The sequence below is a fragment of the Sapajus apella genome, unplaced genomic scaffold (genome assembly GCF_009761245.1).
Source record: "Sapajus apella isolate SASKATOON/1434 unplaced genomic scaffold, GSC_monkey_1.0 scaffold24, whole genome shotgun sequence".
Taxonomy (NCBI): Eukaryota; Metazoa; Chordata; class Mammalia; order Primates; family Cebidae; genus Sapajus; species Sapajus apella.
In genome coordinates, this window is record NW_022436964.1 from 7,556,298 (window position 1) to 7,574,796 (window position 18,499).

The 18,499-nt window shown below is 44.5% G+C and overlaps 1 protein-coding gene and 1 pseudogene across 1 annotated transcript in view; both read left to right on the forward strand.

The window, feature by feature from the left end:
- The first annotated feature begins 1,232 nt into the window (after positions 1-1,232).
- The window catches only part of GNA14 (G protein subunit alpha 14), a 219,655-nt gene continuing 202,388 nt past the window's right edge, over positions 1,233-18,499 (forward strand). Inside the window, exon 1 of the mRNA XM_032290658.1 lies at positions 1,233-2,785. Within this exon, the coding sequence (XP_032146549.1) occupies positions 2,662-2,785 (124 nt within the window). The 5' untranslated portion in view covers positions 1,233-2,661. The remainder of the gene's footprint in view (positions 2,786-18,499) is intronic.
- On the forward strand, positions 16,221-16,321 carry LOC116559929 (annotated as a pseudogene).

Sequence of the window (18,499 nt, forward strand, 5' to 3'; positions counted from 1 at the left end):
TAAGTGATCTCTTTTCTGTTGTTAGCCATTTAGGTTGTGAGTTTTTGTTGCTGTATTAGCAATAAAACCTTTGTACATAAATCATGAGGCTTCTTTCTAGTTATTTCTTAAGGAAGAAATTTACTTGGCCAAAGGGGATGGACATATCTAAGGCTTCAGATATATACTGCCATGCTGAGGAGTTCAGGAAAGTTGTACAGATTTGCCATAATCAACATGTTTCATAGTTTTTTTTGAAATCTTTGCAACTTTAAGCCTAATAGGTCAGTATCAGTAATTACAGTTAATTTAGAGTTCAAATTTGCCCTAGTTTTAATCATTTAAAAATAATTTTATAATTTTTAAATAATAATAATTATGATGCAACCATTACTTTGAGAAGCCAAGAGATCTTATTCTCAAATTGTAAATGAATCTATAAGAGCTAAGAGAGAAGAAAAGGGTTACTAAGAAGATCAGATTCGGGCTACTGCCAAAGATCAAACTCCAAACCTCCAGGAGTTTTCCTGTAGGGGTCACTGTTACTGTCAATTTATGCCTGCAAGGAAACTAAAATAATCACACAGTAAAGAATGTATGCACATTTTTAATGCCTGATTCCTCTACGTTTCTTTCCTTTTTTTTTGTGATGGAGGCTCATTCTGTCGCCAGGCTGGAGTGCAGTGGCCCGATCTCGGCTCACTGCAACCTCTGGCTCCCTGGTCATGCGCTTCTCCTGCCTCAGCCTCCCGAGTAGCTGGGACTACAGGTGTGGGCCACCACGTCCAGCTAATTTTTGCATTTTTTTAGTAGAGACAGGGTTTCACCATGTTGGCCAGGATGGTCTCTATCTCTTGACCTTGTGATTCGCCCACCTCAGCCTCCCAAAGTGATGGGATTACAGGCGTGAGCCACCGCGCCCAGCCTCTCTACGTTTCTTAAAACTGCAAAATAATAAGAACATGCAGCCAGATAGCGTCATGATACCAAGTTCTTTACATAATGACACATACCTTTCCACTCAATGTGCTCCTTAGTTTGAATTGTTAAAATTTATGCTACTTAAATAAAAGGGATTTATGCCTGCTCTTAGTAGAGAAAGCATTAGCTAATTGCCTAACGCCCCATTAGCACATAAATGGCCTATACTGACTTGAGAAGGAAAGAATATTCATTGTTCTGGCCAAGAGGATCCGCTCTCTCCACCTTCCCCTTTGTGCGTCAAAATCTACACAGGCAAAAGTCAGATGCAATATGCATTCTATCGTGTCATTTAAGTACAAACAGGGGCTTTTTAACTTTTTTTATTATTGCTGCTCAAACTTGACCGAGACGTTCCAGGATCCCGGCCAAGGTGTCAGTGTGGACACAATCGCAGGGCGTCTGTCAGGCTTCAGGGCTGGGCAGGGAACTTGCCAGGTGCTACCAGGAACGTGTCAGCACCTTCTACAAAGCAGGTGTCTTTCCCATCATAAAATGCAAAGCAACCAGCCGTTCCATTTCTCCCCAGCCCCCTCGTCCGGAGGCCGAGAAGATATTTACCCTGGGCTCTTGCACTTCTCTTTTAATTGAACCCAGCGGCTGCTCCTTCTCCAAGATCAGAGCCAGTAGGCTCAGGCCCAGCCACTTTACAGGCAAATTGCCGAGCTGACCAAAGGCTTTGGCCAAACCCGAGCTGGGCGCGGGGGTCGGGGAAGCGAAAGGGTCGGTCTAGGACAGCCGGGCGTGCGAGGTGGTGAAGCTGGTGGACAAGCCTCCACTTCAGGCCCCGGTGGAGACCTCAGGGCTTTGTGTCTCGCCGCAGACGCTTGGCGCCGCTCCTCTTCCAGGCTGCTGCCATCTTCTCCGAGCGAGGGAGTTGGTGAAACCCACTCACCTGTCGGAACCTGGGGCCCGGCGGCCAGAGCGCGCAGGTTACAGCAAACCTCTGCCGCGACGCCCCAGCCAGGCAGGCAAGTGTGGGGGCTGCTCCCTGAGACGCCAGCCCCCACCCCTAGCTCTGCGCCCCCGGCTACCTGTTCGTCCCCTTTGGCTTCCAGGAGCCTTCGGCTTGTGGTGCCCAGAAGGCTAAGTCCGGCAGACGACAGGGCTGCAGGTTCGAGACGCTCCGCCCCCTCCTGCCACTTAGAGCCACAAGCGCCAGCAGGACCTTTCCGCTTGGTCTTAGTCTGCGGTCACTGCTGAGGTTTTAGGAACTTTCCAGGCAAAGGCCAGCCAGGTCCTTTGCCTCCAACCCACGCCGCGCCTACCTCCCGCCTGGGACACCCCTGGGCCTAGGAGATCCTATTCCCGGAGCACCGACGTTCCAACTGTTGTCCGCGCACCCTGACTGCTGTCCGGCTCCCGTGCCAAGGGGCGCGCGCATCTTCCCGAGGCCAGCAACGCTCCCAACCTTTCGACTCGCCCTCCTCCTCCTCAGAGCTAGAGTGAGGCGGGCTGAGCCCGGATCCGGGGTGCCCTCGAGCGTTCCCAGCGCTCAGGATTCGCCCCCGCCTCAGCGCCCACCTTCGAGGGGGTATTGAAACTCGGAGGTCGAGGCCTCTAATTCTAGAGCTCAAATCGGCCCCCGCCTTTTCTCTCGACACCCCTGTGCTCGTCGCGTGCCAGCCGGGAGAGCGGCCGGGCGGAGGATTCGAGTGCTCTGGGCCGCGTCGCCCCGTCGGGTGCCGAGCTGAGCGCACTATGGCCGGCTGCTGCTGCCTGTCCGCGGAGGAGAAGGAGTCGCAGCGCATTAGCGCGGAGATCGAGCGGCAGCTTCGTCGGGACAAGAAGGACGCCCGCCGCGAGCTCAAGCTGCTGCTGCTGGGTGAGTGGCTGCGTCTCCGACCCCCGCGAGTCCGGCGTTCCCTCCCGGCCGCTCCACTGCCCCGGACTCGCGCGGCCCTGGAGCCCAGCGGAGGGCAGGCGGCTTCCTCCTTATCGCCCTCGGAGCTCACTGATGCTAGCAAGTTGGGGCGTTAGGCGCCTGTTCTTTCCATCTCTGGCTGGGCGACTTGCAAAAAGCACCCCTTCCCCTGCCCCCAAACAGGACAGGGAACCGTAACACGACCTCTTGACCGCTGTACCCCATGTGTTCAGGTGTGCGCCTCTCCCCAAAACCCTGTCCACACCTCCGCCCACAGCACAGCCAGCTTGGGGATCTGTGGTGGAGGAACTGCCTGACCTACATCTTGGGCTCAGCGCTAGCTCTGACTCGCACTCTTTCAGTTCTAGATGAAGCATCTTGAGTACTTACCATGTGCCAGACCGTGCTAGGTTCTTATAGGTATCACCACCTGGTGATGCGGGCAGGTGATATTCCTATTTTAGAGAATTAAAACATGGAGGCCTGGAGAACGGACCAACTTGCCCTGATTGAGCAAAGGCAAAGCAGATACTAGGTCAGTTGCGGGGGTGAAGCCCAGGCAGATGGCCGCTCCTCTGACTGTGAGCTCCTCCGCCTGCCTCGCATGGGTCCCTTTGGCCAGGCCTTTCTGTTTACAGCAGACCCGAACCTCCCTTGCCTAGCCTGATGCAGCGTGTCCACATCCTAGGATTCAGCTTGGCTGCTCAGGTGCCTCTGCCACGTCTTCATCCAGCTCTTTTTGCCTCTCTGCAAAGGTCTGGGTAGGACATCCACTTTCAAACAGAAAGAAAACAGTTTAAGGTTTGCTCACATTATGCCATAAGGCAAGGATCCTATCTCCTCAGACTTTCTAGAATGCTGTCAACACATTTGCTGTTTGAGGAATATTTTACCTTTTCTATCTTTCAGACCATGATATTAACTGTCACTTTTTTTCTAGATAGCCACAAAGATTTCAACTTTTTTCTTTCATCCCTTTCGAGCAGAAGTCCTCTTACACCATCTGTCTCTTGATTTATTTATCTTTATTCCTTGTGTAGGGATCACTCTCCCAGAAAGCTTCAAGGAAAGATAAAGTTGATCTAGTTAGTGTAGTATAGAGAAGGCCCTCGGCCAGTACGGCCTTCAGACATGCGGGGAAGAGCCCCCTTACCCTTATTTCCTGGGTTTAAAGGTCCCAGTCTGGTCTTCTGGGATGAGGGGGTGTGTGCCCCTTCCCACAGGGCTGGAAGTCTGTAGGTCCAGTAGCGGCTGGCTACCCAGAGTCTATGCTGCCCCCCTCCTCCCAAGACCTGGATGGAATACCCAGCCCAAAGGTCCCCATGCCAGCTTCTAAGGCCTGAGCCCTAGAAAGGAGGGCAGACCTGATTCCTGGAGAGCACGCAAAGGGGCAGTTGTTTGCTGGGGCATAAAAGTTTGGAAGTGTGGGGTGGGTAGGAGTGGAGGGAGGCCCCATGGGTGCCCAAGAGGACCCCCTACAAGAGTGGGAGCCTGGGTGGGGAAACGAAGGGGCTCTGTTTGTTGGCCAGGGCTATTTCTGTGTCTGGCCCATAACTTTGAAGGATCTGAAAATTCTAAATTGTCCCTGTCCTTCTAGGGTATTATAAAGCGACTTTTGTCAAGGCAGGAGGAATACTTGACAGTTTGTTAGCTTAACACTTTAAAATAATTATGGGGTGGGGGCTTTGTACTTTTGCCCCAAGTCCCACAAACAAGGGGTTTAGTTGCGTATGTGCTTTTTTCTTTTTAAGTGCTGGCTGAACCCTATTTTATTTTGCGGTGCTTTGATTTGTGTCAATGTAGGGAGTATAGTATCCAGAATATACCAGGAGCTTGACAAATGCTGGCTCTTTGTATGAAAAGTTATGCACTCAGCTGAACCATACTGTATTGGTAATAAGCCTGTTTGTTTGATGTAAAATGCTTGCATGTACACACAGACTAGGGGAGGAATGTTTGTAGGTCAATTGTTTGCCCTCAAAGTCACATTAATCAGGGTGACCCAGGGTCTTCATCTTCCCAGGCCATTGCTCCAACACCCCCTTGAGGCACTGTCTGACCTCCCAAAACCCCCATTTTCATCTTGCCGAGTTGTGACTAGCACATCTCCTTAGTGAAAACTTTCCTGTGAAAAATACAGTTTCCAGACCACAGGGAGCTGTTCAGAACTCCAAGGGTGGACTTCAAAACCTCTGATTTATTTCAATTGATAAAGTACTGGGACACAGCTCCATTCCTGCTTCTCAAGTTAAGGAAGAGCCAGTGACTCAGAAGAAATAGGAACTGGGGAAGGGTATGTGCTGTTTTGTCTGAAGTCATGCAGTTTGGGTGAAAAATCCAGCCATCTCTCTAGTGGGTGGATTAGAGCATCCACTGTTCAGGTGCCTTAGTTAAAAACTACACTTCGCAAATGGGAGTGTGGGATCCTTTTGTGGAGCATGGGATGACCCCAAAAGCCACCAGCTCTTTCACAATGAAGCATGCTTTTGCAACAAAATGATTTGAGGATGTTTCTAAAGTGCATTACCATGTTTCTGCTTAATAAAAGCACGGGTCAGTGTCTACCAGGGAAAGATGGAAGCTGTTGTTTGGTTAAGACTAATAATTGCAAGATGTTGGCGTGACTCCTTCTCATGAGAAAGAGATGGAGAAAATAAAGGAGATGGTTAAATTTAGTAGAAAGAAATTTACCAGTTTCTTGGATGAAAGGACAAAAAGGAATTCTGATAAGAACATTGATGAGTACTGATCAGTGTGGGGAGAGAGCATCAGGACCATAGCTATTAAGGGAAAATGAGATCTTGGATTAATTTTCATGTGAAATGTACATTGGTGAAGTGGCTTGTAAATTGGGTTTACTGTCTTAATTTTGGATGCAGCCCTCACCTTGGAGCTCCCTGGAAGGAAAAGGAATTGGTATTTAACAGATGCTGGCTGAATTAGTTTGCTAGGACTGCCATAACAAAATACCACAGACTGGGAGGCTTAAGCAAAGGAAATTAATTTTTTGACAGTTATGCAGCTGGAAGTCCAAGAGCAGTGTTTTGGCTTGGCAGGTTTGGTTTTTCCGGAGGCCTCTCTCCTTGGCTTGCAGACAGCTGCCTTCTCCCTGTGGCCTCACATGGCCTTTCTTCTGGGCATGCACATCCTTGTGTCATCTCCTCCTCCTCCTCCTCCTCCTATTCCCTTCTCCCACCCCCTCCTCCCTTTCTCCCCCCTCCACCCGATTTCTTCTTCTTTCTGACATTCTTCAGGTTGGAGTTCAGTGGTACAGTCATGGCTTCCTACAGCCTTGACCTCCTGGGCTCCAGCAATCCTCCCACCACAGTCTCCTGAGTAGTTGGTATTAAGGTGTGAGCCACCATGCTGGGCTTATTTTTATTTTTCTTAGTTTTTGTTGCCAACGCTGGTCTCAAACTCCTGGGCTCAAACTACCCCTCTGCCTCAACTTCCCAAAGTTGTTGGGATTATAGGTGTGAGCCACTGTGCCTGGCTGCTTCCTCTTCTTATAACACACCAGTTCCTATCGTATTAGGGACCTGCTCATTTTATCGTAATCACCCCTTTAAAGACATTATCTTCAAATACAGTTACATTCTGACGTTACTAGTGGTCGGGATTTCAAGACATAAACTTTGTCGGGAGGACTAAATTCAGTCAGAAACGCTGATGCAGAGATGAAAAATGTAGATTGTTAGGCCCGTCTGCCTGTGTTTGAACCCTAGCCCTACGCTTTCTTAGCTGTGGACTGACTTCTCTGGGCTTTGAATGATAGCGCTCAGTGTCAGCTATCATCACTCGGTTTGAGTATTTTCAGGCCCTAGAGAGGGGTCATTTTCCATTTAGTTGACCAACTGTGGGATGCATAGAAGATTGTCTAAGTTGTCCTGGTAGTGCTTTAACAGAAATATTTTGCTTTGAGTTTCCTTTAGTGTTTTCTGAGCCGTAAGCCAATTTTAAAATCCCTCTTCCTACTTACACCAAAGAGTTGAAAATCTGGGTCCCAAAAAGTTTTACTGGATTGGTTATAACAAAATCCCATTTTAGAATTAGCTACCATGTTCCTGGGCAGGAAGTCCATTCCAGAAAATGGTGCAAATAGTGTGACTTTCATGGTAGAAAGTGACAACACTGGCCGGGTGTGGTGGCTCACACCTGTAATTGCAGCACTTTGGGAGGCTGAGGTGGGCGAATCACCTGAGGTCAGGAGTTTGAGACAAGCCTGAAGAAACTCCATTTCTACTAAAAATACAAAATTATCCGGGCTTGGTGGCGCATGCCTGTAATCCCAGCTACTCAGGCTGAGGCAGGAGAATCACTTGAACTCAGGAGGCAGAGATTGCGGTGAGCCAAGATCACACGATTGCACTCAAGCCTGGACGATAAGAGTGAAATTCCATCTTAAAAAAAAAAAAGTGACAACACCTTCCTACTCTGTGAAGAAGAAAAGGAATGAAATGGTAAACATGCCCACATGCCTGTATCTGAGCTTAGTTCAATGCAGCAGGCTTTTCTAAGGTGCCAGTGCTCGGTGCAGGGATTTCTTCCCAAGGGCTGAGTTGGAGGAGGACAATTCACAAATAGCTTTTATGAGGAAGATGATCATAAAAGCTTAACAGATTAAGGGGTGGAACAGGCAGAACATAAAGGGGGAGCCTATGGAGGAGGCATCATCTAAGTGGGCCTTGAAATACGGGGAGGGTAAGATGCAAACCATTGTTTGCATGTGGGGGCTAGGGTGAGATATACACAAATTCTCCTCACCATCTGGGGAAACTTCTGAGGACAGTAAATGGTGTTCTTAGGATGTGGGATCATATGAAGGATCCCTGGGGGCCAGATTTCACTGAGTTTTTGTGTTTTATTTCATTGTTTGTTTTGAGACAGAGTCATGCTCTGTCACCCAGGCTGGAGTGCAATGGTGTAATCATGGTTCCCTGCAACCTACACCTCCCAGGTTCAAGTGATTCTTCTGCCTCAGCCTCATAAGTAGCTGGGATTACAGGCATTCCCCACCATACCTGGCTAATTTTTGTATTTTTTAGTAGACACGGGATTTCACCTTGTTGGCCAAGCTGGTCTCGAACTCCTGACCTCAAGTGATCCACCTGCCTCAGCCTCCCAAAGTACTGGGATTACAGGCATGAGCCACCGTGCCTGGCCTGTTTTATTTTAACCAGTTATGTGAGTATTGTGGTCATTATAAAATAGACGTTAATATAAAAATGCTTACTTTTTTTGCCATAATATGCTTCAGAAAGGAGGATTGTGTGGTTTTGTCTGTGGTTTCTGTTCATCCTGGCTGGAGCAAACCAATCTCACTAGACAGCTTGCTTCGATCCATAACACAGCAGTTCCTAAGGCCTTTCAAGAGGCAGATGCACATACCCCGTCTTCTGTCTACCCTTAAATGAATACAGAACCTTTTGAAATAATGGACTTTTACCCTTTGCACCTTTGCAAATCATCTTTATTGAATACAATAAGTCACCAGGCTTGCAAATCATCTTTATTGAATACAGTAAGTCAGCAGGCTTAAGTGTACACTTTGATGAGTTTTGATAAATGTATGAACACAATCTAGAAACACTTCCACCATCCTAGAAAATTCCCTGTGCCTTTGCAGTCAGTCTCCTTCTCCAAGTCTTTTTTTTTTTATTTTTACTTTTTATTTGAAAGTGATTTAAAATTTATAAAGAATTTGTAAGAATAAGAATAAATAAGAATAGCACAAACAACACAGGTATGCCCTTTTCCGTTGGCAATATTTGAGGGTAAGTTGTATGTGTTGTGGCCTTTTTCCCTAAAAACTTCAGTGTGTTTTTCTAAAAATAGGTATAATCTCTTACATAAGCACAGTACACTTATGAAATGTCAGCATGTTTAACTTCGATGCAATGTTTGTGTCGAATCTGCCATCCATATCCCAGTTTTGTAGGTTGACCCAATAATGTCCTTAGTGGTGTTTCCCCACCTCCAATACAGAGTCCAGGGGAGGCTCAGGGATTGCATTTGGTTCTCATATCCTTTTAGTTCCTTTAATCTGGAACTTTTCCACAAAGTCACTGCTTGTATGACATTGAATTTTTGAAAAAATACAGTCCCCTCTCCCTTTTTTTAACAGACGGTTTCTCATTTGGGATTTAACTGGCGATTTTCTTATGATTAGAGATTCCAACTGTGCTTTTCGGCTGGAACACTGGATACATGCTGTTGTGCCCTCTCGGGCGTGGCATCTGGAGGCACACCATGTCCCTCTGCCCCTCAGTGCTGATGTTCAAGCTGATGTCCTGGTTAAGATGTTGTCTATTTATCCACTATATCTTAATTTTGTGGAGAGACACTTTATAAGGCCATGTAAACACGCTGCTTCTTATCAAAATGTCTCTTTAGATTTCAGAGCCATTGGTGGTTTCCACCTGATCTAATCTATAACATGGTATCCACAGAGTGATTTTCCAACTCTAGCACTGTCTCCATATTTACCAGTTGGCACTTGATATTCTACTGCAACAGCCTTACCTTTGCTCCTATTTGTTTATTATCCATGCAAATTCATGAATCCCTAGTTTTCTTTTTCTTTTCCCCTCAATGAGTTTTACTTCATTACTGTTCTTAATCATTTTGGTGCTCAAATTCTACCCGATTTGTGCAATGAGATCCCCTTCAAGCTGGCTCCTGTGTCACTGTGGCATGCCTCTGTCATTTTTTTTTTTTTTTTGAGCATTTCCTTGTTTGCCCCAGGCTCATCTTGTACCAGTCCTTCCCCAGCGAGGGAGGAAAGCAGTCATTTCTCAGAGGGGCTCTGGTTCTTTTTAGTGGAAAACCACATCTTAAAAAAAAAAAAAATGTTGAAGCCACTTGAAACAAAGATATCAAGTCCCTAATTCAGATCAATTACTAGTACAGTATCCAAGTACCTAAAGAATCAAGGTGCTAAATCATCTCGTTAGAAGGTGGAATTTTTGAGGCTTTAATAAGTCTTAAGCTGTGGGCAGATATAAAGTGGAAAAATCTGCCAGTGGAGTTTGGCAAAAATCAATGTAAATAAAAAGTCTTAAGCCTCAAATAGTCTTTTTTTTTTTAAAATTTTTAAGATGCCTTGTGGTCTCCGTCATCTTTTGCTTTCACATTTCCCATGATACCTAAACCACAAGGGGAAAATACCACTGTAACAACTCCCATCTGTAGGGCTATATGAAGAGAGGTCATGATGTTGGGATATCAGAGAGGGATTTTCAGTGAATTACTGTAGCAAAGCTACAGCGATACTAAAGATGGTTGAAATTCAAAGAGGAGACAATAATTTATTGGAAGGATTGTCACCAGGGCATCTCGTGGAATTTGAAGAGGATTTGAGTAATAAAAAATGAGAGCAAGTTCCAGGGCAGTTGGGTTAGGGGACTCTTCTCCAGGCACAGCCATCAACAGGACTTGACTCCATTCCCTTCCAAGCTTGAGAGCCCTCTCAGCCGGCGACCTTTATAGCCAGGTTGGGGCATCAGGGTGCACTCCTGGATCAATCAGTTCTGGCCAGGGAACATGCATCACAGACACGACTGTCACCTGAGTGCAGATGGCCGGGGATTTGGATCCCTGTGAACCAGTAGCCACAGCTGCAGACACTGTTAGAGGGAGAAAATGTACTAGCAGAAATCCAAAGGCTCTAAAGTTGGAAGAGACAGCAAAAGCCTCTGCAAGAGCCCTGACATTCATGAAGATTGGCTCTCTGGTGATTGGGTAAATTAGCCGTGCTGGCCAAGATTCTTGGTTGTAGACCATGTAAGCAGAGAAATAATTTATTGGAGTGGAAGCAGGAAATAGAATTAATGGAAATTGGACAGTAGGCTCAGCAAAAAGGCAGGATTTAAGGGACTCTGGACATAGCAAACACTAGTACCAGACATCGCTGTCAAGGACACAGCCAGCAGACTTCACCACTCTGCCAGTCGCTGCTGCTGCTGCTGCTGCTGCTGTTAGACACTTACATTCACAGCATGCTGCAAATCCCGTGACCATCTTCTGCACCCTGGTGTCACTTTTCAAAACCTTGGTCTGTCTGTCTGTGCCCAACTACCAGGTTGTTGCAGGGAGGCAGTGTGACATAGTGGTTAGGGGCATGTTCTTGGGAGCCAGCCTTGCTGGGCTTAAAATACAGGCTCTGCCACTGATACGCTGTATGCATCCTTAATATACACTAGTTTCTTCATCTGTTAAAGGGGAATAACAACCCAATGAGGTAGGTACTATTATGAGAATTAAGTGAGTCATTATTTTTAGAGTGTTTAGAATAGTGCCTGGGATATAGTCAGTGCTATTTATTTTAGGTGCTTGTTAAATAAAATTGTGCCAGCCTTAGCTTTCCACCATAGGGAAAGGGGGGTGGGCTGCCTCCTACCTTTCTTGGAATTCTTCCCCCAGAAGATAAGTGCTCAGATGCTCAGCAGCCCCAAATCACAAAAATCTACAACAAAAATGCGAGATTTTCCATTAAATAGCTTTTTCTAAATGGATTGATAAAGGCAAACTCAAAGAAAAACTGAATGTAAGCTTTCAGACAATGGAGTCATGAAAAGGAGGCAGATGTCTTTAAATATTAAGGTGTACTTAATATTGTTCCAGTTAATTTCTTGAATTTGATTTTTTTAAATCATGCCTTTATTCTACAGGGCTGTGAACATTTCACACATGTATCCTATTATCCCAGGAAACTCCCACAGCCCATCTGCCGTCATTGTCTCTGGTGTTAAACATTTGCCAAATCCCACCCCTTCTTCCCCTATCCAAAGCTGCAATTCGCCTGCATTATTGCAATGTCCTCTTGATTTCCCATTGTCCCTATTTGCCCATGTATGGTCCATTTAAAAACTTAGATTATATTATTACTTTGCTTAAATTCAGTGTCTTTTACGTACACTTAGTATAAATGCCAAATGCCTTCTTACCTCTCAGAATGCACATAGGGTCATTCTCCCACCGGTTCACTGGGCTGAAGCCAAACTCACCTTCTTTGTGTTCCTCGAATGCAACATTTGTTAACTTTGGGTCTTTCAGCTTGCTCTTTTTTTCTGCCTGGAACATTCTTTTCTCTTCCCTACTCTTGCTCCACATACATGGCTGTTTCTTCCTTATCTTCACATCTCAGCTCAAAAGTTCATCTCTTGACAAGGCCTTTCTGGATCATGCTACTGAAATAATCTTTGCACCATTTACTCTTACTTGCCTGGTTCTATAACTTGGTTTTATTTCTTCATAGCTGTTATCTTGAAATTGACCTGATATTCTTGTTTGTTTACTTGTTGGCTCATCTGCCCCCAAAGTAGACTGCAGGCTCCCTGAGAGTGGGGCTGTGCTATCTTGTTCCTGTATTCTGGCATCTGAACCAGTATTGTGCCTGGTGCAATGTTTTAAAAATGGGTGGATGGGACAGTGTGAACACTGAAAACCAGAATGATACTTGACCAATCTGAAATGAGATAGGCTAGTTGATTATCAGGTATGAAATATTCTTCCATGAATACATGTTGCTATACCTATGTTACAGATAGAACAAGCAAGTGCTCATTTAGAGAGAGTCCTGTTATTACTTCATTATCAGACTACTTTTGATATTTAATATATTGATCTTCCAATATATTTTTCTGAATAAACTTTTGCATATAAAACAGAGTAGTAATCAAAGCTGAAGTTTTCTAGAATATGAACACAAAAGTATTGCCTATGTGACATGACTCCTCCTGGTATTCTCAGTATTAATAACAACAAAAACAATTTTTCTTTTCATGGTTCACTAAAGGCTTGACCTCCTGGGATCAAGCAATCCTCCCACCTCAGCCTCCCGAGTAGCTGGGAGTACAGGCATGCCACCACGCCTGGCTAAGTTTTAAACATTTCTTGGGAGATGGGGTCTTGCTGTTGCCCAGGCTGGTTTTGAACTCCTGGCCTCAAGCGACCCTCCTACCTCAGCCTCCAGAGTCACTGGAATTACAGGCATGAGCCACTACACCCAGCTCAACAATTTTAATAATAGAATAGATGAACAAGTTAAAAGATACTTTTTAATTTAATAAAATTACTTTTGAGGTTGCTGATAGGATATAGAAATTCATTCCACATGTGGTTTGAATTTTGCAAAATTTAAATTTTCTCTGAAGTTGATGGGTGACGTGAAGTCAACATCTACAGGTATTGATCGACTTACGACCTATGCAACTTACGACCATTCGACTTTACGACCACAATTGCTAGCCACGACTGCTCCGCATCTGGCAGCACAAACGTTGCCCAGCTGGGCATATGACAGTGCGGGCCAGCTTCCGGCAGCACTACCATCTCCGCGTGCATATAGCCTACTCAACTTACAACCAAATCGTGTTACGACTGGTCTGTCGGAACAAATCGTGGTTGTAAGTCGAGCACTAGCTGTACTTAATTAATGGCCATTGTAGGTTTCAGGGGCTAGAACAGCCAGGTCTCTCTGTTTTTGTTTTTCCTTTTCAGTGTGTGGTTCTTAGGTTTAAAGGGTCCATTGTAACAAGAGTCAAGGTAAATGAGACAGTGATATTCTCGGAATTGTGGAACAAAAAAGGAAATTAATAGCAAAGAACAGTGAAAATTGGTAAGATTTAGGAAGCTGAAAGTTCAAGCCCCTTTAGAAATCTGGTTAGTTCATGACCCAGTACCTCTCTCCGGGAGCTGTAAACATCACCAGTAAGCATGTTTTGAGTCCGTTGCTCTTCTACCTCCCCTTTCCCCAGATCCAAGAAGTAGATCCTGTTGTGCTGCCAATCTGCTATCTGGGCTCAGGCCATTCACTTACCATTGTGAGGTCCTGAGAGAACTACCATGTACGTTCCAGAAGGCCACGTGCAGAGGATGGTCAACAGCATGAAGTTCCTGCTGGCGCTCCTTCTTAGAGTGGCAGTCTGATGTGTGGCCATAACTTGGCATCGTGAGATGAGCACTTTGTTTAGGCTCTGGAAACCGAGTTTCTTTTTTTCAGTAAGGGGAGGTTCTGAGTTATTGGGTGTATGACCAGGAGCAAGACATTTCCTCTGAACCCCAGGGTCCTTACCTGTAAAATGAAAAGCTTGGACCAGATGACCTCTGAGGTCTTTCGAATTCTGTCGTCAGATGTTTTCTACAGGTGGTTCTCAAAGTGTGTTCCCAGGATCTGCAGCATCAGCACCTTCTGGGACCTTGTTAGAAATGCAAACTCTCAGTCCCCATCTTGGCTCTCTTAAGTAGAACTTGTGGAGTGGAGCCAGCAATCTGCTTTTTAATGAGCTATCCGGGTAATCCTGGTACACACTCCAGTTTGAAAACCTCTGCTTTATGGCATTGGCCTGGAGCTGAGGAGCTGGCCAGCCACTGATTGTCAGACTGGGCTTTCAGCAGACTTCCAGGATGCACCGGAGACTAATCTGCCTAGAGAATACTTAGTTGCTTGAAGGTGAAGAAATCTGTCCCTCCTCAATGATGAAGGGACTTTAAGGGCTGAGCTAGGTAATTTGTAGGGGTCTTTATGCATTCATCCCAAAGTGCCAGGCTGGTGGACAAAGAGGAACAGCAAGCATGTATATGTTTTACCATGGCAAGAATCATTTAGAAAAGTAGCAAATGTTCATGTTTGCATAGATCCTTGTACTTGGATGTACTCTTCAGAAAGTTGTGCTCCTAAAAACTGCAATGATCTTATGGCTAATAACCATTAATTATCTTTCTATTAATGGACTTAGTGGTGCTGAGGAAGCATATTCTAATAAGAGCCATCATATGTCAATCTTCTCATTGAAAATTCACCCTCCATAGAACACCGGCTGGCGCTGTGGTTTGAACATTTGTCTCCTTCAAATCTCATGTTGAAATTTGATCCCTAGTGTTGAAAGTGGAGTCTAATGAGAGGTGTTTAGGTTGTGGTGGTGGATCCTTTGAGAATAGATTAGCCCTGTCCCTTGGGAGTGAGTTCTGGCTCTATTCTTGAGAGAGCTGGTTGTTCAAAAGAGCCTGGCACTTCCATACCTCTCTCTGGCTTCCTCTCTTACCATGTGATCTCTACACACCAGCTCTCCTTCACCTTCTCTTAAGAGTAGAAGTAACCTGAGGCCCTCATCAGATGCAGATGCTTAGTTTTGAACTTTCTAGCCATTAGAATAATGAGCCGAATAAACCTCTTTTCTTTATAAATCACCTAGCCTCAGGCATTCCTTTATAACACAGAATGGATTAAGATGGCTGGTATTTCCATCCAAAGAGTCCTTATTGTCAAGGACTCATGCTTTTTAAAAATTGACAAATTCTAATATTTTGTGCTATTTTAATGAATGAGAGAAAAGTAAAATGTATTTTTTTATTGTTTTGCCTGAAAGGCATCTTCTGTATTGATGGTCAGTTGTCAATTATCTTGAGATGGACTATCCACGCCACTTCTCTCTTGAATCTGCCATGAAGAAGACCTTCCTTTCTGAGTAACCCATCTCAGAATATTTGTTTCTGTTGCTCAGCTACTGTGTAATTGAAAGTATATGTTAATTATATTACTAATCAAAAATAAATGAAGGTGATTAATCTTTTGCAGAATCATCTAATCTATTTAGTGGTAAGCCATTAGTAGTCTTAGTCAATACCACTCAAAATGTGCATGTGGACCCAGGCTGAGCAGCACACCCAAGAGCAGTACAGAAATTGAGAATAAATATTTAGAAGACTTTATAGCAATTTAACATTGCTGTGGCATCAGAGTATTTTTATTGCATTTCATAAATACAATAGTCTAAGAAGTTTCCATCAGTCTTCCACTGGTGGAAAAATTTAAAAATCGGTTCCTTCCCACCGAGTTTGAGAAACACAAGTTAAACCTTCATTCTGTGGATTGGTTGACCAACGTCCAGAGGAGTGAGGGGACTCGGGCAGATGTCACAGGGCCAGGTGATTAGTAGCTAATTGGCAGAAGGGCCAGGAGTTAGTCTGAGTCTTCATGCTGAATTTCCTAGTTTCTAAGGCAATATTGATTATGAGAGATGCTATGATTTGAAAACAGGCTTTCCGAAAAGCAAATGCCACCATAGTAAATATATACATCAATGCAAAGGCATTTCAACCTCAAAAGTGTTCATTTATATAGATAAAAGCCTTAGACTCAAGCATATAGATAATTTACTTTTCTCTTTTTTCCTGACCAGATAAAGCAAAACTTCTGTATTTATTGACATAGTATTTGATTTCATGAAATCAATTTAAGTGCTAAAATTAGACTAGAAAAGAAACCTCTGTATATTGACATCAGCCCATTGTGTTCATTTCAAGTGGTCTTATATGAGATCCTGAGAAGAGATACTTCTTGGAATAGTGGTCTGTCATATATACAGAAGGCTAAAAACATAATAGTGACCATGTGCTTGCTTCAGCAGGACATATAAAATTGGAGCAATACAGAGAAGAATAGCATGGCCCCTGTGCAAGGATGACATGGAAATTCGTGAAGCATTTCATATTTTTTGACTTTGGGGACTCATGGGAAATGGTGGGGGGTGTAAAGGATAAAAGACTACACATTGGATTCACTGCTTGGGTGATGGGTGTACCAGAACTCAGAAATCACTGAGGAACTTATCCATGTAACCAAACACCACCTGTTCCCCAAAAACCTATTGAAATAAACAAATAAAATAGTAATAGTGACCAAATATGTGGGAGCTCCAGTGTATGCTATTATTTGCTCCAATGTCTGAATAACTGTGGATGGGCCAAGTCCTGGCAATTTGACAATGGTGTTGAAGAGTTTCACATGAGACCTTGAACTCCATGAGGTCTTTGCTCACCACTGAACCCACAGTGCTAAGTGCAGAGCTTAGTACAAATACTGGTTGAATGAGGACATGTCTCTCTTTTTATGGTGGTTTGCATGAAATGCCAGCTGAGTGGTATAAAGAATTCCTTACAGTAGCTCAAAGTCTCTTTTGTTTGGGATAGCCTAAGAAGGTTCATAAAAGGAACACAGGCCTGGGCTGGGCCTTGAAGAAAAGAAAATTAGAAAATTCCAGAATTGATTTTTTGTGGGATTAGTGGTGTGAGGATATGAAAATTGAGCCTGGGTTCCAGAAATGAAATGAGATTTGGAAAATAATACTTCTTGTACCTACCTACCTACCTTCCTTCTTTCTCTTCTCTTCTGTCTTCTCTCTCTTCTCTTCGCCCTGCCCTTCCCCTTCCCCTTCTTTTGAGACAGGGTCTCACTCTGTTGCCTAGGCTGGAGTGCAGTTGTGTGATCATAGTTCACTACAGTCTCAGACTTCTGTGTTCAAGGGATCCATCCATTTTAGTCTCCTGAGTAGCTGGGACTACAAGTGCATCAACATGCCCAGTTTATTTATTTATCGTAGAGACAAGATCTCACTTTGTTGCCCAGGCTGGTCTTGAATTCCTGGCCTCAAGCAATCTTCCTGCCTCAGCCTCCCATAGCAGCTGGTGGGGCAAGGCTCCTGCCTGCTCCTGGACCCTGAGGACACAGGGATGCATGGGTCTGCAGCTGCAGGTTGGGTGGCTGCAGCAGCACCCGGGCAGCTCCCACCCCAACTCAGAAGGGGCAGGGATCCTGCTTGTCCCTGGTTCCTAACGGCGTCCCTGCTGCGGCTGGCATCATGCTAGTGGCCACTCCAAATGGCTTGCCACTGCCATCATTACCATTTAGTATCAACATTATTGCATAAAGAAAGAATATTTGAACTTCAAAAAGTAGAACAGCTTAATGGAAGATAAATTGAATATGCTCATTATGTGTTTTTTTTTTAATTTTACTTTTTGCTAATGAAAAATTCACTAGATACTGACATTGTACTGTGAGCCAATGATTTATTGTATGCATCTTATATACTTCGTAAACTTTCAGATTTTCTTTATGCACAAATGTGAGTAGGTACTCTTCATGATTTTTTTACCTTTTTTTTTTCACATAAAAAGTGGCATATTTGTGGCAGAGACTGCTAGCAGTCTTCCGAATATCTGCTCTCTATAAACAAGATGTTTTATCTGGGCACATGGATAGCCAGCTAAATGCTGTATTTCTTAGCTTCTCTGCTGCTAATTGTGACCATGTGATGAAGTTGTGGCCCATGGGATGTAAACGGAAGTGATAAAGCCATTTCTGAGTTATGATCTCAAAGGACAGGAGGCTTTCTTCTCTTCCAGGGGAAGTTGTAACCTGATGGTAGGAGCTGTAGCAGCCATATTTTACCATGAGACCGAAGCAAGTTGTTAAGGGTAAAAAAGCATCATGATAGGAAAGGTCTATGTCTCTGAGACCATGAAGGTGTCATATTAGCGCTGAACTATAAATGATTAGACCTTTTTAAATGGCAACTAACCTTGTATCCTAGCTAATAAAATAATATACACTGTTTTGCTCTTAGCTTCTTGATACCCAACAATATATCTGGGAGTTCTTTCCAAATCTTAGGCAATCCTAAGGCAGAAAAAATGAGACTCTAGTGTGGGAGGAAGGGTATAGGATGATGCTGTGGGCCAGCTGGCGAGCTGAAGAGCTCTGTTGATGTCTTTCATCCTCCCATCTTCATCAGTATTACAGTGGGATAAAACTGTTTTCTCTGCAGCCAAGTTTTCAAATATTTGATAGGGTCTTTCTGTGTGCGAAGAGACTTTTGGAGCTGCCTCTTTTAG